Consider the following 22,033-nt stretch of genomic DNA (forward strand, 5'->3'; position numbering starts at 1 on the left):
GAGCCTGATAAGTAACAGTATAAGTACAGATAGCTATGAATCAACCGAGACCAAACTCACAGTGGGTATTCAGATTGCTTGAGGAGGCTGCGCACATCTGAGACTGCAGCTGAGCCTGTGCCACAGTGTGAGTGATCGTGACTTGGTGCACTTCCAGACAGACAGGAATACAATTTCTACAAGCATCATGACCTCATTTTCCAGATAGTTATACTCTTCCCAGAGTGACTTTTGAAGGGAGAGAGGCTTTTGAGACATAGTAGGAGGCCACTGCTTTAAAGCTGAAATAATACGGTCTTTCACCGTCCAAACTAAAGGCGCAGGCTCTCACACGGCGTGCGAGATGCGTGAATGGAAGTGACAGTCTCGCCTGACAGTACTGTACCGCAACACATTCTAGCGCAATTCCAGTCCAGCACACCACGGGAATTCCAAAACACAAGCCAAGAAGGAGACAAATAACTCACAACTCAATTGTCTGATCATCCACACAACGTCCACACAAACGAGAAGCTGGGAAGGACCAGATTTAGGGGGTTTTGCGGGAGGGGGGGCGCGGGGGGGGGGGGGAAATGACTGAATAGAAGGAGGTGGGCAGAGCAACCCTATCCTCACCCTGACTTCTTAACTCTCCTTGAGCAGGACCCAACAAATCAGCCGCCTGACTGCCTGTCCGTCTGTCACAATGGTGCTACTCATCCCCTTCAGCCGGGTTGACGGATTGGGCAGCGACAGCGAGGAGAATGCAGCGAGGGAGAAGGACTGACCTCAGCTTGGCCCTGAGCCAGCAGACGCTCGCTCGCTCGCTCTCACGCTCCCCTTGGGGAGGAGAGAGGACATCCAACTCACCCCCACCGTCCGCCGCTGCCGTGGCAGTCTAGCCAAACATCAGCCACACCGCTGTACACAGCAAGGCCAAGACCTGCGCATCTCTGGTCAGACTGACTAAATCTAGGTCAGTGTGACACCTTTTCTGTGTCAGATGTGCTACAAGTCTGTGTGTACGTGCAGAGCTTTGGTCTGTGTGTGTGTGTGTGTGTGTGTGTGTGTGCGCCTGTGCATGTACATGAACACATGCATTGTGCATCAACACCTTAAAGTTACACTTAGGACATTTTGACAGGACAAAATTCACACTTACGCAAGATTCTGGACCCTCCACCCCACCCACACACACACGTCCATCCCATGCAATGTGGCTCGTCACACACAACTCAACACTGGGCAGACCACATGAACGCAAGTGTATTTACCAGACCACCACACGTGCTGACAGACGCGAAGGAGTTGGTGTGGTTGAGGACTGATCCGGTGTAGAAGCAGCCCCGGCTCGTCTCCAGGGCGGGCGCCTGCCGTACGGTGGTCCCATCCTCCGCACGCTCTTCCACGACAAAGCCATCGGATATAAAGGAGTCGTCCCTTCGGAGCTGCAGGTACAGCTCCTGTCCAAACGCCGGCAAGGAGAGGAACAAGTTGTCCCGCAGACTTGTTGGATGTTGGACTGAACGCTGGCTCCTGAGCCCACTCCGCCCCAGTGCTTCCTGCAGAAGGTGAACCTCCTCTCCGTTTAACTCATAGGGGACCACCAGATCTGTCTCAGACCCAGACTGTGCTGTGGAGGGGGGGAGGGGGAGGGGAAGGGAAGGGGAAGAAGGGGCCAAGGCAGAAGACAAAACAACCTAGTTTGTTTGTGGGGGGGGGGAAACGTGGATGAAAATATGATGATCTGTTGCCAGCAAAATTTCTAAGCAGTGGTTTTGGAGTAACTTTCCCTGTATGAGTGATGCATCTTTACTGCAGTGTGCAAGCAACCCTGGCTGCTTTTCACTTATGTTTGACAAAAAAAACAACGCTTTGGGTTACCAAATCTTAGGGTGATCCTGGAGGAAAACTGCTCATCGGACAGAGAAGTGGCTTAGTTTAAAATATTCACAGAAATAAACAGTCATGCCGGCCGGTCACAGCGCAGTCTGTTCACTGACTCTGAAGCTGCCTGCACGTACAAGACTAGCAGGCTACAGGGAAAAATATCTCGTAACAAGTCGTAATAAAACAGTGATAGATTGTCTATTACTAATATTTGCATGCACGCAACATCAGGAAGATGTCTGATGCAGTTTCGTTACATATGCAGGTGTTACTATTGTGCTAAGCCTTACCTGCCATTGCCCTCAATCCGATGCATAGTAGCACTGAAGACACAATAAACTCAAGAGCATGGATGCCATGCATGTTAATGACTCGAAGGATTGAAAAGTGTGGAGGACGTGCGCGCTGGCAAAGCAAGTACGGTCTGAAGCGAAGTTCGCGAAAGTTTGGGAAATTAATCACACAACTGCAGGCAAACTGAACTTGAGGCAAGCGACACGCCTACCACTCTCGACACCTCCTCTTCGCCGCTCGGATTGGACTAGTTATTTTATGAAAACAGATCTGTGGTGCTCAATTCGACGTCGACACCATCAATCTCATTGGTGGGCTGAAACCGTACACGTGGTCTTTCAATGCTGCAAAGCGACCTTAGAACTAGGCTACAATCAATAGAAAATACAATGAACTCCTCAAACTCTTTGTTACAATGTAACGCACTCCGAAAGTAGCCTATTAATGATATAAGTTAGTTCATATTTTAGTAACTGCAATCCCCTTTTAAGTAGACTGTCGGAAATGGGATGGAAGTGGTTTGTCAGCAACGCGTGGGGACCTAATTACAGTGTTCATTCCGAAGCGAGTATCTTATGAATGCATCTTATTAGTGCGTAGTCAGTAAAAGCAATTTATCCCCGTGAAACTCTGTAAATGCATGCCAGAAAATATGGCAGAGCTCATTTTCTAAACTGTAGCCTAGTAGCTGATTGTGTCCTAATTGCAAGCAGCCAGACAATGATTTTAATTGCACCCAGACATGCTGCTCCTGGAGTCTACAGTAACTTTTAACCACCACACTGTGCTGTGTTTCAGGTTGCTCTGTGATGTTCTGTCTGCAGAGTATAGCCTACATGCGGCGGCTGCTGCCTTTTTCAACAATAGGAGTGTTTTATGGATTCCTCAGGGGGGTGGGGGCAGACAATCGCTTGCAGACGACCCCCCCCCCCAATCCCAACACTGCATCCGAAGTGAATGCTACTGCCACATGATATGGATTGCCGCATTTGCTATGCTTGCCAGCCAGTACGCAACTCCACAGTAACATAAACACTGCACTCTATTAAATTCTGCTGCAATTGCATCGGGTTTTCTGCTGCAATTGCTCCGGACAGTGTTTTATGGGGCAAATCAAAAGAAAGTGGATTACGCTATTGGACTGGCCTAGACTTGACAAACACTCAGGTTTGCTGTTTTCATACTGTAAACTCATATTTTTGGGCTGTGCCTATTACATGAATAGGCAGGTTTCTCCCCTTTTATCTTGTCCCTCTCAACATCTATAGCCTACTGTGACACTGACATCAGATGCCTTTGAGTAGGCTACAGTCTTGGGGGTCACTGCTCCCAGCATAACGTTGGACTATTTGAAGATGTGGGAGCTGTGTGCACTTTGCCTGGCTGGCCAGGTTCACATACAGTATGTGCATACTGGTCAGAATAAATGCATGACCGCCACATGCTACACTGTATAGCACAGTGGAGTCATGTGGCCAAGGAAGGAGATTATCAAGCGCTGCATTCTGGGTGATGTGGGAATGGCCGGCTGATGAATGCGCTGCCTGAATCGCCAGGCTTGAAAGCTGACAGCCCAGGCCCCATGAGGAAGTGACTTGAATGAAATTAAGCTCCCCTTTCTAACATGGGAATATGGGCTTGTGTAATCCTCCTCTATAGTGTGCATGGAGTCTGAATGGATCCTCAGTGATGTGTGCAGCCCTTTATGGGAGGGTCAAGGAAAAGGACTAATCCCATTTTGGTGGCTTTGATTTCTCACTTTCTTTGACGACGTTCCCCCAAGGACTTCTCAAACAACGGTGTGGGTAAAATGACATCAGAGGCTCAGGGGCGAGCTTGAGATGTAAGATTATACTTTTAAGATACAACAGTCAGAGAGATCTGCAGATTAATCAGTTGAGAGCCTTGTAGACCAAAAGGGAAATTCAGTGTCCCTGTGCAAGAGTTTGTGAGAAGGATTAAAAACAAAAATTGTGATTGATAGCTGACAGCCTTTTTCTGGATGACAAAGACAGCCTGGAAAAAAATCAGCGAGGAAGGAAGACATGCATTTCTTTTAGCTCCAGTCTGCTGCTGATTGCCTACTGAAAGTGTCCTGAAGAGACGAACACCTATAACAGACCAGACTGAATTGACATTTCTGTGGCAAATAGCTGACACACATTTGTCCTTATATGACACAAATGGCAATACCGAGACAAAGAGTGCAATACAGAAGAGAGGAAGGACATTTTAAGCACTGGCACCAAGTGAGAGGAGATATGCATGCATACTGTACCTGTCAGAACTGAGACAGGGCTGCTCCACCTTCCAGTCCTGAGTCAGGACTGTGGTGACAGAGTCCCCCTAGAGGTCAAAAGAGGCATAAGCCAGAAAAAAAAACAAGCCCAAGCTTTGTCAGCTTGATGGTGTTTTATGCCCCCAACGTTGTCCTCCAGGCAGCGCTGCCACCGCTGACTTAAAGGCAACCCAACCCAACCCTAACCCTAACCTTAACCCATGCCTAACCCTATTGCCTTCCAGGCAGCGCTGCCTTGAAGACAACGTTGGGGGCATATAACACCAAGAAACGGTTTGGCATCATGCAGAATGACCAAAGTAGGACTGGACAACTCATCTAACATGACTACAGCACATGTTGGCAGGTTCTCTTTTAAGGCATTTACACACACTGACTATCCTAAAACTTCCACTGGTGATCCAGTCATTAGTGATGGTTTAACCCCAGTTGCTGTGTGGACCTTTGATCCAGGAAATGAGACGTGATGAATAACCAAATCTTTAATCACAAGAAGCACTAAGCCTGAAATCATAATTAAAGGATGATTCCTTTGAAGAAAAACATCCATACATTATATGTTTACCTCACTTCACTTTAGAACCATTATCAAACATTAAATGATGAGGACATTTCAAAAGACTGTACATCTCAAATAAATTAATAATAAAAAAATCAACACTCAAACTGTACAACTGATGCAACCACTCGATCACTGACTCATTGTCATCTAATCCAACTATTTCATGAAAAAAAGTTTAGCAATGTAAGAAAATGTTTTATATGCCAAAATGTATTGGACTTGTACAGTGCTCTTTTAAAGTGAATCAACACTTTCAGAAAAATACAAAATGCATCTTTTATCAAATCCACCTTCATAATTCTTCATAATGATCCATTCTCCATCCATCCATTTCAATAACATCAACAGAATCCTGGGACATTATTTGCATTTCATTAAGGAGTCACATGGACACGTATTATGTAAAAGCTCATGCCCTTCTATAGACACTCAGGCTGAATTAAAGAATACATGAGCAAATGTTCCTTACAGCAGAGAAAAGTTGACAGGGCATCTTCAAAAGACACCACCGCTGGTGTCCATCAGAGCCTGTGAGCACGCTTTGAGCAAGGCTCCGCTGTACTTGAACATATGTGGAAGAGACCTCATGCTTGGATTCTGTCCACTACAACGTAATGCATTTCACAGAGTGCAGATACAGGGCTCAAACTACACAGGGGAAATGCACACTGCTATTTTCATATATCTGGGAGAAAAAAATGTAAATGTCATCTCGTTTGGTCTATGTGTAATTTCCTCTTGCCTGCAGAGGCTCACATGAACCATGCTGATACGGCTCCTGACCATGAGGATCCGGCCGTGATGAATGATGCAGGGCAAATGTAATGACGTATGGGGCGCGTTTGTGTTCCTCAACAATGAGAAACACATTGGATGGACTGATGAAGAAAAACAGCAGTTGATGTTTATTTGTTCTCTGTTCTTGCTCAGTTATCAGCTCGTCCATGTGATGTTGTGCCATTACCAACACTGTTTTCGTTAAAAGAGATGAGCATCGGGTGTCAGCGTGCCAAGAAACACAATGTCTCTTGAGAAACAAAACGTCTCCCAGGAAACTCCCAAAGTATTGTGGGGTTTTGTTTTTTCTGAATGTTGTTGAAAGATGTGATTTTGACAAAATGCTGGCCCATTCTCGAGTAATAATGGATTCGTTTTGTTTTGTTTGCCTGCAAGCGGTTGTATTTGTTTTGTGGGTTATTCGTTTTTTTTTCTTCATCATAAGGCGCTGGTGTTCCACAGTCCATCGAAAAGACTTGGCACTGAGTGCCAGTCTGAAGCTGGCACTCGGAGGGGAGGGGGGGGCAGGGGGGTGATCAGTGATGGTTTGCGAAGCCCCCAACACTGGAGCCATTGGTGACCTTTGGCTGTCCATCATAGTCCTCAGTCAGGCTGCTCTCTCCCTCGTCCTCTTCATTATCGCTCCTTTCATCTTTGGTCAACTGTCAACACAGCATTACAGGGATTAAGAGGAGTCAGGACAATTATATTGACAAAAAAACAACAGCTGAAACACTGAAATGCATTGGCATCACATCTTGTGATGGGGTAAAATTAAAAAGGTCAATTAATCATTGCTTACTGTTCACCAGAGGAAACTAAAGAGGTGGATAATTCATCTCTAATCTTGATCTTCTCTATATGTAACTTCAAGTTACACTCCTCATTCCTCACTTCTTTGCAGCTTCATTTCTCTATGTCAACAGAAGACTGCTTGCTTGGCATTCATTGCTGACTTGTTCGCAAGTGCTCAAACGCCAGCCCTGATGTGAAGATGCTTGGCAGATAGGACTCTAATGAGAAAGGCAATCCATTCAGCAGATGGAATTTGCCCATTTCCCTTCTAGTAATAACATTCTGAAAAGTGTTGTGTTATTTAATCACCAGTGTAATAATTGCACCTGGTAACTTTCTCATTATATTTGTCCGGGATTAAGTGCCTTGCCAATCCCATTACAATCACATTATATGCTCTAAAAAATTGACCAAGCTAAGCAGAAAACAACATAGTCACAAAACATGTTTTACAATATTTACACATCTTTGACCCCCAAGAGCTGGGAGACAGACAATAAATAAGCTGGGCTAGCTAACCTGTGATCTGTCTAGAGATGTAAAGTAGAGGCAATGACACAAATAAAATAAAACAGATGTAAACATCTCTTTTGTACAGAACACCACTCTCCTCTCTTAACCACTGGCATGTGTTTAAAGCAGACCTGGTGGTAAAATGGTCATGTTCTCAAAACAGCCCATATGCCCATAACCCTGTAGTTCAAATGGTAAAACATCATCTGTCTCATATGTTCTGTTATCTTTAAAGGTGAAATATAAAGTTCTTGTCAAAAAACCTTCAGATGGTTTTAACCATGATACAATTCTGAAGACATGACCCAGAAATATGGTAGAGCATGTATTGCTGTTAATCTCCTTAAGGCTTTTTCTAGAATGTTTACATTTCTCTGGACCTGAACAATGTAAATAGATCCACATAAAACATATCAAGATGTACAGGATGCAAAGAATTTTGCTCAGCCACTTTTCATCGTTTCTCCGGAATTACATCATTATGTTTTTCATTTGTGTTGTCTTAAACACATCAGTCACACTAAAACAGACAACGGACAGCACGTGCAAGTGATCTAGACTCCTAGCAATTAGCAGAATCTGCTGACCCCTAAAAACCATGTGAGTTCAACAGCAGGGCCAGAGTTTCTAAACAACTGCCCCCACAGCCCTCCCGGCTCAGTGTAATAGCTATACTGACCAATCAAATAAAGACTGCCTAACCTGAAGCCTGTGCTTTTCATGGAATGCTACATATACATATAAAAGGCAGTACGATATTTGTGAAATAAAATGATTAAATGTGCACAACAAAATGCTGAATCCACAAAAATTGTTGTGAAAAAAACTGTTTCTTTAGATAGCACCACAGACATCCAGTGACTAGACTGCTTATCTTTACAGGGGTGCTATAAGTCTTGAGTTCAATAAAAGAAAACATCAACTCACATTAACCATGATATTAGATTTGTTTTAAATATCTTGTCAATAACAATAACAAGTCTCCAAAAAAAAGTTTGAATACTTAAATCTCAGTGCTGTGGCTGCAGTAGCTGCCACTGGTTAAACAAATAGGCTCTTTCCGCTTCGGTGGAGAAACAAGAGCTGCTGCTGCTGCCATGACTGATGCGGATAAAACATGTAAAATATGTGGGGAGAAGTTTTCCTCCCCGGGGCCTACAAAGCGATAGGCCAACAGGTAAAGTTTTACTCATTCAAGCAAACAGCCCCTCTTATCACGTGGGAACACAATGTGTATTCACCCATGCCCCTAGGAAAGGCTTGAAGCTGCAAAGGTCATACCGGTAATCCAGGCAGAGTCTTATCTATTATATATTCAAAACTCTGCAGCCAGGCTCCTCACCCATACCAGACGATCAGCACACATCACCCCCATTCTCCATCAACTCCATTGGCTACCGGTTCTGTCCCGGATCAAATACAAAGTACTACTACTCACCTTCAAAGCCCTCCACAACCTTGCTCCCCCCTACATCTGGGACCTCCTGACCCCTTACAATCCTTCCCTCTCTCTCAGATCCTCTGACCAAAACCTCTTGGCTATCCCCCTTGTTTTGTTTGTTTGTTATTCCCTGCCTTCCTACAATGTAAAGCGACCTTAGGGTTGAGAAAGGCACTATATAAAATAAACGTATTATTATTATTATTATTATTATTATTATTATTATCTCTTATCAAAACTAGTGATGGCATGTCCATAACAGGACCCATTGGCCTAGAGGTGGAGGGCATCCTTAACTTGTAATATGAGCCATATTTTGGTTGGATTGTTGCTCATAAATTCTAATGAATACAAATAATGTTTTTTATCTTGTCACAGCTGTCATGCTATCACAGACTAAAAAATTACGTCACACTAAAGAATGCACGTCACCACGTGCACGGCAGCAATCCCTCATTTGAGATCATCAAGCTGAGCCACAGGCTGTGAATGACTCTTCACCTGCTGACTGCATTTAATAAGATGGACAATCACAAAACAGAAATGTCATGTCTGAATATTGTCATGTCTGTGTTTCTGAGCAATTAACAGATATTTATTGTTCATCAGTCTCCTGTCAGATTATAATTCACCAAAAGTGTAATTACTGTAAAATGACTACTTAGCATGCTTAACAAGTTGTCAATTACTACATGTATTGCTATTTGTATGTCTTGCTAATTACATAATTTAATCATATTAATATAGAACATGTTGGTTCTGCAGACAATTATTGCTCCCAATACTTCAGCTTCCTTCATCATATCTACTATAGATAAAGCTCCAGACCTTTCAGCCTTGACCTCCAGCTCATGGTGCCACTCAAAGTACAGCCAGCAGCAGAATACTCTCTCTATAGTAAGATTCGATTACAGCTCAGTTAAGATCTGGAGTGCACAGTAAAGATCCAGAATTGTTCCTCTAAAGTCATGAATGTTTTTTTATCTACACAGGAGGCACAAAGATTACAAGTCGTATCTGTGGGCATTAGATTAATTGCCAAGACTCTCTCTATCAAGATCCAATACTCCTGTCCAAAGTCTGACATGAACCTGAAGGCACCTGCTATCATTTATGAACCTAGCAGCATATTTGAAAAAGCTCTACTTTATTGCTATTTGTATGTCTTGCTAATTACATAATTTAATCATATTAATATAGAACATGTTGGTTCTGCAGACAATTATTGCTCCCAATACTTCAGCTTCCTTCATCATATCTACTATAGATAAAGCTCCAGACCTTTCAGCCTTGACCTCCAGCTCATGGTGCCACTCAAAGTACAGCCAGCAGCAGAATACTCTCTCTATAGTAAGATTCGATTACAGCTCAGTTAAGATCTGGAGTGCACAGTAAAGATCCAGAATTGTTCCTCTAAAGTCATGAATGTTTTTTTATCTACACAGGAGGCACAAAGATTACAAGTCGTATCTGTGGGCATTAGATTCATTGCCAAGACTCTCTCTATCAAGATCCAATACTCCTGTCCAAAGTCTGACATGAACCTGAAGGCACCTGCTATCATTTATGAACCTAGCAGCATATTTGAAAAAGCTCTACTTTGAATTAACAGTTTAACTTACGTTGCCAAAGAGGAACTTCTTCACCATGCGCAGAATGAGGTAGGCCCAGAAGATGTGGAGAAGTAATAGGACCACAAGCATGGCGTTGAAGAAGTAATATCCAAAGAAAGGGGGGTAGTGGTCCAGTGGGTAGACCCATGTGCAGTGGATCACCCTGAGAGAGGGTCAGAATGGGAAAGGTGAGATTAACAAAACAAACAGATCCACATGCTACAATGCTCAAGGTTTCCCATACATGGAATAAGACTAGTCCTCTACTAAGAGCTTTTTCTCAATGGAGATCTCCATTGAAGTCCTCTTCATCCATATATGGGAAATTATCTCTCAGTGTCAAGTAAACACGCCTATTGTTGTTTGTGCAACAGATGAGATAACCACACATCATAAATTCATTTAAACTAGGTGTATCCTCAATTGTTGCAATAAGGATTATTACATGGAATGAGCACATTCCAAAAGATCTAGTCAAGGGTGTGAGTTTGCAAAGCATTACAAAGTACAAAGCATCAATACAATGCAATTCACAGTAATAACTAAGTGGCACATCAATCAGCCTGGACATGTTCCACATAGTAAACTCCTCTTTCTGTGTCCCTACTGGCAGAGCACAAGCCACAGGTTCAGTTAGTCTAATCAGACATGCCATCATCTGACCTAAGACTGAAATTTAGATTGAGAAGTCAGCGAAGCCAAAAGTAGTTTTGCTTGTTGCAAGTATGGTATTTGGTTGGGGGCATGTCCAAAAACAAAGGCAATCTGATGTATTTTCCAGAACAGTTCAAACAAGTTGTCTGGATAGTGCTTATTCAAGGACTGTTTCTCCATGGACCTTTTAAATCTTTGTATTTACAAAGCAAACAGTACAAAGCATGGAAGTATGATTATTTATGAGCAAAGGTATACATCAGCGTGCTTATTCAACTTGTCGGATAGATGCAGGAAACCAGTTCAAAGGTCACCACTCATTTTTCAATAAGAAGGAAGAAAACTACAAATGTCAAACTGTCTGTATAATTAAAGCTGAGCTCCTAACATGCCTTAGAAAGCCTTAGCTACTGAGTTAATATAAATAGACTTTACTCATACACTGACTTTGCAGTTTGCACAGCATTATGAGTAAAGTTCTTGTGCATGAACTAAAGCCATAATGTGGCATGTGACAGTCTTTAGATGACCCACCAATATCTTTGCTTAAGATCTTGCTCATGGTATTAAGTATGCTAATAGATTTTGTATTGCTATTACGTTAACTGTAGCTAGACTTTAGACTTTGCACTTATCATTTAAATTAGAGATAGACCACTGCATAATGCAAGATCCACATAGTTGAAAAATTGAGAGTCAACTATCTCTAATAAACAAACAAGCTGTGCTTACCAGAAGGGGAATATTATAAGCCTGGTGATCATGAACACAATGGCAAACACGACAAAGAGTGAGTTGCAGGTTTTCTCCCATTTGGCATAATTGAAACACTTGGCAGACTGCAACACGACAGGAAAAAAAAAAACATATTAAAATTCTCAGAATTTATAGCACAAGCAAATTACATCATTCACTCCCCTTCCACCATCTGGTCTTGGCATACAAGTGTAAAAATGGAAGAAACAATGCAATGACTGCCAGTTGCCGTGCATATGCAGTCCATAACTCAAAATCACGAGATTGACCTGTGTCAATTATACCATACCTCAAGAAGAACATCGGAGGTGTCATGCACAATCATGACCAGGGTGCCAACACGGATGTAGTTTGCACACCAGGAGAAACTCAACAGGATCAAGGTGGCCAAATGGTGAATAATTTGTTCCTTGAAGTCCTGTGAAATGTAGAGGGGAAATATGTTTCATATAACTTAACTGTCACTCTGCCAGTCAGCAAATGCCATAAACCAAGTGAAAGGCTAATGTTAGACCACTCTGTGTAATACTTGCCTTTCTCTTGACATCACATGTGATGCTGAAAAGCAGTGACCAATAGAAGCTCATCTCCAGAATGTAGTACCAATATTGAGATTCAAGCATCGACTGCAGAAACAAAAAATATCCAGATTCACAATGTATTGATATTTAAGCAGCCTTACAGTTTCACATCTGAAACCAATCCGATCACTGGTATTATTACTTTGGATTAAATCTGACAATAAGCGAGAAGGGAAAATGTATTCATATCCAAACACATTCCTTTATTATTGTGAAAATGACTTGCTTCTAAAAATGGAATCAATAAGTGTTTGATTTGGATCTGTAGAAGAATTATCTTGAGTTTTATGTATTGCTGTTATAAATATGAACACTGCATGAAAATATCAAACCTTGGGGAGAGGTGATTAAATTCATATGTGCATGTTGCTATAAAAATGGGGCTACACATAAGAAATATTTTATTTTTAGATTAACACATCAGGTATTTTGGCTAATGCCTAAGTCAAGAACGTAACCTTCCGTCAATAAATACAATTTAAACCCACCTGCTTTGGGTAACCAACCCACATCTGTCGAGTGTCATAAAACCATTCTTTCTGCAGAGAGAACACACCAGTTAAAAAACAGGCAACTTTGTGCTGCAGTATTTAGTAATACAGGGACCAGATCAAATTGCTCCTGCTCAGTGTTAAATATAGATACAAAGGGAGCCTTCAGTCCTTAATCTGTGTTCATGTTGTCCGTCTTTTACATGTTTTCTGAAAGCTTACAGATACTGACAAAATGGATCAACATTTGTTACTGATATCTATTTTCATATGAAAAAGGAACATAAATCAGACTTTACTCTTCTTAATTCACAGTGCCCAAAGTAGGAGAGTACTAGGGTACTGGGTAGGGCACAAAGCATGGAAGTATGATTATATGTAAAAGTATACATCAGTGTGCTATTATACTTCATAGACTACATATGTACTGAAGTTAAAATACTATAGCTTTTGTTGCATTTTCACAGCATGAACAACAATAAGTTCCAAGGCATGCTGAGTAAGCCAAGACACTCAGCCAAGCACAAAAGCATCACAAATTCAACTGCAGCATCCCAGACCGATGCTTCGGACCATTAACAACACAGCTGCTTGTCTTTTCAAACACAGCACTCCATTTCTTCCATTAAGCAAAAACTGCATCGAAAGCATGCAGACTACTCATACTGCCATATGCACCAAAATTGGACTGAGCCATTTGGTTTGGTGGAGCACATCTATATATTTTGCCTATCTAAAGGCTATTCCCACAGTGATCACATCACCTCTCACAGCACACAACTCAAATGCCATCCCTTCGGGGGCAGCCCAGAGGAGTGCCTATCAGTTTCAATCTGCCCCGTCAGAACTGCCTGAAAAAAAACACAGGCCCTCCTATCCACACCAATAGTGGCAGCACACCGACTTGGGCGACAGCGATTGCTGCACGGTGTACAACATGGTGGATAACATGGTAACAACACCTTAAACTGTGCATCCGGGCATATTGTTCACAGGTACACATGTAAATGCTACAGTAATTTCCTGTATATTAGCCGCAGGACAGCGTTTTATGCAAGTTAAAAGAAACAAAACCATATTACAGTTTTTCTCAGTCGCTTTGGTGCATTTCTCAGATCAGAATGAAAATTCTCATAACTATTAGTTCAACCTCCACAACATTTGTGCACATCATAGTAGCAATTTCTCCTTCCTCTGAACAAATTGCACATGCTTTTGGACATGAATCAGTTGCTTTGTCATGTCAGTCAAAATGAACTATACTTATGGATGCTGAATAGTCGTGCTCAATAAAACTAATAGTCTTCATTTCATTGCTTGAGTCATTACATACAAAATTGGTGAACTAGTTATCAAATTCTGTCACAATGCTGTAGAATTGCAAAGAGCATATACAGTAAAAATGTGAAACTTACATCAGTGTCTTGTACTCACTTACTCTCCTAACTACAGCAATTTCTAACTTTACTGTAGTTTTCAAATGGCTGTACAAGTACTGTATAGTGCTGTCTTGAGCACCGAGTTCTGACCTTTTTTTGCATGGGAAAACACTGAGAGAATAAACTGCCATAATGAAAACATGACAAAGCCATTTGACTATCTTGTTCATAAACAATGGTGTCAAGACTTCTCATTTTGATGACACTGGAAGTTTCATTGACATAAATACTTTCTTTTGAGGAATGGACTATCCATTTGAGCAAGTGACATGCTTTTGCAGGTTATCCACTAGGTTTTGCAGTTTGCACTAATTGTTTTGAGAAATGCACTAACTGCTGTGCAAATGTTACTGTAATAGTGATGTGAGAAAAGCACTAAAGCGACTGAGAAAAACTGTAATACCATTAACTGCCCCCGTGTATTAACCTTCCTAGCTGAAGAAATGTTGTAAAATCAATGTATATGTAAGGGTCCTGTCGTGTTTTGTTTTCCCTGTTTAGTGTTTTCCTTCATGTCTGCTCCTCTTGTTTACTTCCTGTGTCCTGTTCCATGTGTTTCTTTGTTTGTTTTGCCATGTGTTTCTGTTCCCTGTGCCCGTGTCTCCGCCTCTCACCTGATCCGCGTTAGTCTGTTAATTATGGTTTCCACCTGTCTTGTTTTACCTTGTTCATTGTCCACCTGTGCCCTGTTACCCCTGTGTATTTAAACCCTCTGTCTCCCCTCAGTCTTTGTCGGTTATTAGTCATTGTGTGTTGTGGTGCACACGGTTGATTCAGTTCGTAATAAAGATTCCTGGGATTACCTTGCCTGGCTGTGCTTTGCCTTGCGTTTGGTTGAAGCTCTCCCTGTGGAACCGTGACAGTATAAGCCGCAGCTAATAGTTGGGAAATTATGGTAAGCAGGAAACAAGGTTTCCAGATAAGCCAAGAGCTCTGAGTCAGGTTTTTGGTGAAGAGGCTTTTCACCTTTTCCCTGTCCATTCTGTAGATTAGGAATCCACTCAACCCACACGGTACAAAATGCTATTGTGTAAGAGTGTAGTTTATCATTATGGGCCCTACCTACATGACCAGAGATAAAGATGTACTCACATCGTAAAGAGCCACTAGTCCTCCAATGGACGCACATAAATAGAAAGCAAATCTCCAACTACAAAGGACAAGAAGACATGAAAAGGAAGATTACTGTAACAAACATAGATGGGATCACATTACACTAAAAGACAAAACACTGTCCGAATATAAAAACTTTTCTAAGAAATCTGAATCTTTTCTGCATCATTTCATATTCAGTACCTGGCCTCTCTGAACTTCTTCAGGACTCCGGGTCGGTCCAGATTGCGTCTCCTACGGAACCAGCGCTCCACCTGTCTGGCCGTCAAGCTGCATTTCTTGGACAGTCCTTCGATATCTGCCTGAGATGAGAAAGGTCAGGACAGCTGTGAAGTGTTTCGTTTTTCATACGCAAAACCCCAGTGACCGTCAAATTCAAATTTTTTTCATGGACTCAGTACACTTCCACATAACACGAGTCAAAAATGGTATTATACAGAGCAACACACACACACAGACACACTGACTCACACACACACACACGCTGACTCACGCACCACACGTCCTCAAGCACACCTTCTAACACAACAAACACCCTCATCAAGGGGCCCTGGCAGCAATCATCATGACACTTGAGTTTGTTTAGGTTGAAGAAAGATCTAACTGTGTTTGTCTCGTGGTGAGAACCCCCCTCTGTAATCCCATCAAAGGGATTCTAATGGCCAGTGCGCATACATCCACAGCAGGGGGTAAACATGCGCATTTGACCTTGGCAACCCTGACCTTGTGCTCAGACACATGTGGACCAACTATCACTAACTCATCATGAGTCATGACCACAGAGGAGGCAACAACGGTTGTTATGACGCCAAAGGCACCAGCAAGTCAAAATCATGGCCAAACTGTGTCATGAGTCAGCCTGTAAAACACAGGAGGTAAAGTTATAACTCTACGCTAGGAAGAAAGAAAAAGTTAGGAAGTCACAGGAAGTCCATATGCAGCTATAGAAAAGTCAAACGAAGGAGGTCAAGTTATAGCTATACGCTAGTAAGAAATACAAAGTTAGGAGAGTCAGGAAGTCCAAACACACCTAAAGGAAAGTGTGCTGTACCTGTCGTGGGTTTTTGGAGTGAGAATTGAAATAGACTTCAAGCACCAGGTTGTGTGCTACTTTGAGTCTCGCCGGCTCTTTCACTCCCAGCCAGGCAGCCCATGGTGTCGCAATAACCCTGCAGGTGAAAATGACGGGTTAACAGAGACCCTTTCCATGTTTCATATGTCATTCTCCACACAACAACACACATCTTGAATTTTCCCTTGGGGATTAACCCATTTAAGCCCAAATTTTTCCCAGACATGCAAATATGCAAATCATGTGTTATTAGCAACCCTTTGAAGTAATCAATAAAAAAATTTTTTTTTAAAAATGTAGAAAAGTAGATGAAAAAGTGAGTTTTATTACCGGCCACAATTGTGACCTTTGGGATAATATGCGTATAATACCACCTGCGTGAAAATACAGGACTTTTCAAACTGATATGAACACTGAGATGGCAATAATAAATATGAAAAATATGTAAACATTGTTTATTTACCAGGAGCTTCGGCTCGTTAAAATAGAACCCTGAATGTGTATGTCTGTGCGTGCGTGTGTGTCTGCATGTAGTTGTGAGAGTTAATGTATATGGTCTGTGTGTGTGTATATGCATGGGGTGTGAGAGTTAGTGTGCATATTGGCATATTGTGTGTGTGTGTGTGTGTGTGTGTGTGTGTGTGTGTGTATATGTATATATATATATATATATATATATATATATGTGTATATGTATATGTATATATATATATGTGTGTGTGTGTGTATATCTGTGTGTGTGTGTGTGTGTGTATCTGTGTGTGTGTGTGTGTATGTCTGTGTGTGTGTTTGTGTCTGTGTGTGTGTGAGTGTGTATGTGAGTGTATATCTGTGTGTGTGTGTGTGTGTGTGTATGTGTGAGTGTGTATGTCTGTGTGTGTGTGTGTGAGTGTGTGTGAGAGTATGTGTGTGAGTGTATGTGTGTGTGTGTGTGTGTATGTGTGAGTGTGTATGTCTGTGTGTATGTGTGAGTATGTGTGTGTGAATATTAGTATGTGTGTGAGTGTATGTCTTTGTGTGTGTGTGTGTGAGTATGTATGAGTGTGTGTATCTGTGTGTGAGTGTGTGTGTATGTCTCTGTATGTGTGTATGTATGAGTATGTGTATGTGTGTGTGTTTGCAGGTGTAGAAGTATGTGTGCATCTAGATACAACATTCTATTCCACCGGTCACTATTGTGACCGTTAACATTCTCATGTTAACATTTACTCATTCTGCAAACACACCAAAGACATTTGAATAATTATAAATGTATATATCATAACTAGACACATTGAAGACCATTTGTACAAAAATATTTGTCCTATGTTTATTTTAACATACTTTAAAAACCTTTTATTTGGGAGCTGTGAGGCCGTCATCCTCTTCTCAAGGTGCAACCAGGAAGTAAACAGCTCTGGTCATGTGACAATTTACTCAAAACATTTGACACTGCACACATTTCATTGAAACACTCTATTGTTTCAATACTTACTGAAAGAGTATTGGGATATTCCCAAGTTACAGTTTTAGAGGCTTATAAGTACATTTTTTTGGGGGGGTGAAATGGGTTAATAAAGTATCTATCTATCTATCTATCTATTTATCATGAACTCAGGAAATAGGTGATACACAGGACAACACTGTTCTCCCATGGAGACATATTAATATTTCCCTACAGTTAAAATATGGAGATTTTGTCAGTATACATCTTTATCACTATGTGTAGTGATTGTATGTCTTTATGTATGTGGTCAGAATGATTATATCACAATGCACCAATCCTTTGATCATGTCCAGTCAGCGAGACAGTAGTCTTCAGGCAAAACCACTCTAGTTCATGGCCTTCCAGAGCAGTCCTCCTCCACCTCATTGTTGCATTTACATTCCTCTGTCTTACCTTTCAAAGAGGTATCGGACTACCAGGAAAGCAACGGCGAGGGGCACTGTGATATAAAGGTGGGACACTCTAGCATAGACACGCCCCTCTTTGTCTTCCAGGTCGCTCCATGTGAGGTTATATGGAAGCCAGAGACGGTCCCACCAGAACCACTCGCTAATCGTCTCAATCATCCCGCCACCGAGGCTGCAAAACAAAACAACAACAAAACACACACACACAGACACAGACCCACATACACACACACCCACACACACACACACACACACAAACATATATACACACACACAAACACAGTTGTCAGCAATACATCAACGGACATGTTCATGCCTGTGACAGAGCGCAGTGCGTCTGTCACTGGCAAAGGCGGCTTTCCCGCCGCAACGGGAACAATGACTTTACAAACATTTGCACAAAGACAGCGCTATTAAATCATGTTGCGATGTTGATTTGTTTGATAACATGTTGTGAATGCCACAGACCTGAGGCGTGTCAGGACGGGGGTTAAGTTAAACTAGAAATTGGTTTTAAGGGAAACATACAGGGAATCAAAACCGTGTGCGGTATAGAGGTTGAAGCGTATCTATTTATCAGTAATATAAGCGTTCTCTAAAAGCGCGCATTATAACATCAATGCTTACTAGCTGGGAGATGGAAGTGCTTTGTCCGAGTGTATGTATGGTTGTGTGTATGTACTTGCCTGTTCTCGGTGCTTCAGTTGCTTTCCGGCAAACTGGAGTATTTGGCAAGGGACACTTTTCTGCGCATCTTTCGCGCCCAGACGTGGGAGCGCTTATTGGCGCAGGTGGGTTTAGAGTGGTAATATTATTTGGTGCTTAGTGAGGTTTATTATGACATTGTATGGAAATATCATGAACGATTGTTAGTAATGTGTATTGCCTATGTCATGTGTTAACCAAAGGGTGGTGAATTTGAATTAATTGATTTGTTGCTATGCATGGTTTAGTCCAGTGTTTTAAATGGTGTCTGCAGAGCGCAGTCAGGGGTGAGGATTCCTTCTCAGGAGTGAGAGGTCCTGTTGAAAGGCCTCTGAGGTAGGCATAGACCCTAGTGGGCATTGTCCCGGTGTTTGTTTTCCTTTTTGTATCATTGGTTTTTTTGTTTCCTGTTTTGTCTGTTGCATAAACCTGCCGGTAGCTTAATATTAATACTAATAAAAAAAAAGGAGATTACATCAACTTGAATTTCATTGCCTGAGTCTCACCATCCGCTTGGACACATTATTACAATGCCCTTTTCAACACAAAAAGTGTTGATAAAGGGAGTAGATATAAGGGACTTCAGGGGAGGTCAACTTTAGCAGGGGAGAGAGGGGCCCTTCTTCTGTTTTGCAGCTGTTTGAACACCTCTTTATACTAACCCCATTTGCCTACCACCGGGGATTGTCGCCCAAGCCAGAGTAGGTGTATTTTCAGTCCTTATTTCCGATGTAAATATTTGCAAAGTGCTCCTCAACCCTTTCTGCTACAGCTGCTCTCTCATGGTGCCGCAGTGAACAAACGCACAGGCAGTCAATGCTGAAGCCTAGCAACCATTACCACGATGGCTGCCTCACAAAGTGTGTGTACACTTTACAAAAAGACCAAAAATAAAGAAAAAAGAGAGGCCTGTCCTCTGATCTGCCATCTCTGACAATGTAAGAGGCCGTAGGTCTTTCTTTTTGTGAGAGTACGGAAAAACACCGCTGCTGAAACAGTCAACAGTAAATAGGGGCCTGTATGGCCTTAGGCAAGATTAGTAGCACAAACACACAAGCCCTCACACACCTGCTCCCATCCTTCATTCAATTGGTCATTAAAAGCACACAGTAAGTTAGAAATCCTCCCTATCAACCAGTTAACCTCATACCCAGACACAAAGAGGTCCAAGCAATTACAGTATTAAGACCTGATCTGTCAAACTGTCCCAATGTGTGTTGAAATTGGCTTAGATGAAAAGCAGTTGGAAAAATAAACAAGCAAAACAAAAGAATCCTCCAGAACAATGCTGACTGACACAGATTGTAGAGTAAAGGTTATCATCAACCTATCGAATGCAGACTCAACAGTCATGGCTCAGATAGGATAAGCCTCAATAAATGAAAGTATGAAACGTACAAAATAGCTCATAAAAAACAAAATTCATGAAGCGTCTTAGTGAAATGGTATGCCCACTTAACATAACTTCAGAACGGCCTGAAACCACATATGTTTCAACATGAATTAAGTTTAACAAACAGTGCCACAAACAACTTCAGACACAATGCTGAGAGAGAGAGAGAGAGAGAGAGAGAGAGAGAGAGAGAGAGAGAGAGAGCTTTAAACCAACACATTCATTAAGCACCATCAGGTTGGGCACTCAGGGGTGCTAGGTATTCTAAGACACGGTGCCGTTTTTGCCCAGAATTTTGTTTCCATGAGTACTTGGCAAAGAAACACAAACATTCTTTAGAAAAAGCTGGAGATTAAGCCTAGCAGGCTGAACAATGACATGACATTGGAGGAAAAACTGTACCCGGTCAGTGAATTATTTTCAAACCAGCAAGCGTTAAAACATTCTCAGAATTCTTTCAGGAAGCTAGGGAGAGTGAAGGACAGAAAAGAGTACCCTAAAGGTAGGAATTACCTCCAGACACCAGGTAGTCCATCACCTGTAACACTTCCTCTAACTCTATATCGAAAAATTGGACCTCACAGAATGAATTACAACCCTGAATCAGCTAATGTCTTTTTTCAGAAAGTATCAGAGCTGTCTTATCATCTTAGCCAGGTACCCAACAGGTACTTGCCCTTTTTCAAACAAACACTAGCTATAGTCTTGTCTATTTTTTGTATCATAATGCGGGTAAAATGCGCTTGTACGACTAAGTTATCACAATAGAGAAACAGTCATTTAAAAGGTGAGACAAACAACAAGGTCGAAGAGAGAATGCGAGAGACGACCAACATACCTTTCCTACCTCCACGTTTTCAGGAGAGAGCAAGAAAGAAAGAGAGAGAGAGAGAGGGAAAGAGGGAGGGACAGCAGGAGCACAGGTAAAGAGGGCCGTCCCCCCCCGTAGCACTGCTGCTTACGGTGGGAAAGTGCCCAGTGGCTGATAGCAGGGATCTCCTCACAGGCACACTCTTTGTTTGGAATTCTTTAGGGTCACACCCAGCTCAGGAGCTCTCCACAAGTGGGTGAATGACAAGGTCCACGCTGGAGCAGTCCTGAGATGTGTGTGTGTGTTGTAAAAAAAACCACACAGGCCTCAGTGATCAACCTCATGCATAACTCATTTGCATGAAACAACTGATAGAGAAACCAGGATGTCATCGGCATGTCACAGATAACACATATCTCTGTTTTTCTCTCCTGTGACAGATGACCGCAGGAGTGCTCAGCGTTTCCCAGAGGCCATGTGAGGGCATGTGGGTAACCACACTAACGGAGAGTGAGGCAGCACTGCCAGGTCATCTGTGTGTCTGTTGCTACAGGCCGACTAGCTAAGCGTCATGTTTGATCTGTTATGTTGTTTTAACAGCCATGTCTGTGTGTGTGCTTAAGAGGTGGAGACAGCTGCTTGCCATCCAATTAGAGGAGAGGGTTGGACCCTCCCGGATCACAGTCCAACACTACCTGGACAAAAGGATCAGCTCCTTGTTTACAAGGAAAAGAGGCCTCTGAAAAACATGATTATCTGGTGTTAAATCATGTTCTGTAATAAAACAAAAGAACTGTGTAGAGGAACAAGGCATATTATATTTAACTTAATAACAAACTTCCTTAACTCAGTTGCCCTAACTAAGTTCCATGAACAAATAATATGAACATATTTTATAGTAGCTGTTAAGTCCTGGTCATAAAGGCTGTTTCACTGGGTTAAGGAAACTGGCAAATTATCAT

At 42.1% G+C, this 22,033-nt stretch overlaps 2 protein-coding genes across 4 annotated transcripts in view; both read right to left on the minus strand.

Annotated features, from left to right (window-relative positions):
• Nucleotides 1-2,303, minus strand: part of adamts17 (ADAM metallopeptidase with thrombospondin type 1 motif, 17) — an 83,193-nt gene extending 80,890 nt beyond the window's left edge. The window contains exons 1-2 of the mRNA XM_042062347.1: nucleotides 2,160-2,303; nucleotides 1,254-1,612 (exon numbers count right to left, since the gene is read on the minus strand). Coding sequence (XP_041918281.1) covers nucleotides 1,254-1,612; nucleotides 2,160-2,232 — 432 coding nt within the window. The 5' untranslated portion in view covers nucleotides 2,233-2,303. The remainder of the gene's footprint in view (nucleotides 1-1,253; nucleotides 1,613-2,159) is intronic.
• A 2,626-nt stretch (nucleotides 2,304-4,929) lies between these two features.
• cers3a (ceramide synthase 3a) lies at nucleotides 4,930-21,220 on the minus strand. 3 transcript variants are annotated; one of them, XM_042061090.1, is made up of 11 exons: nucleotides 21,099-21,220; nucleotides 18,149-18,334; nucleotides 16,249-16,366; nucleotides 15,381-15,499; nucleotides 15,177-15,234; nucleotides 12,643-12,693; nucleotides 12,107-12,199; nucleotides 11,863-11,991; nucleotides 11,550-11,656; nucleotides 10,173-10,326; nucleotides 4,930-6,463 (listed from the first exon to the last, which is right to left on the minus strand). In XM_042061090.1, exons 2-11 carry the CDS (start codon nucleotides 18,319-18,321, stop codon nucleotides 6,338-6,340), a joined length of 1,128 nt encoding a protein of 375 aa, XP_041917024.1. In that variant the 5' UTR covers nucleotides 18,322-18,334; nucleotides 21,099-21,220; the 3' UTR covers nucleotides 4,930-6,337. The 3 variants fall into 3 exon arrangements, with proteins under 3 accessions (XP_041917024.1, XP_041917023.1, XP_041917025.1); XM_042061089.1 differs by lacking the exon at nucleotides 21,099-21,220 and adding an exon at nucleotides 19,530-21,058; XM_042061091.1 differs by lacking the exon at nucleotides 21,099-21,220 and adding an exon at nucleotides 18,849-19,162.
• Nucleotides 21,221-22,033: the final 813 nt, after the last annotated feature.

Source organism: Alosa sapidissima, chromosome 14 (assembly GCF_018492685.1).
Source record: "Alosa sapidissima isolate fAloSap1 chromosome 14, fAloSap1.pri, whole genome shotgun sequence".
Lineage (NCBI taxonomy): Eukaryota > Metazoa > Chordata > Actinopteri > Clupeiformes > Clupeidae > Alosa > Alosa sapidissima.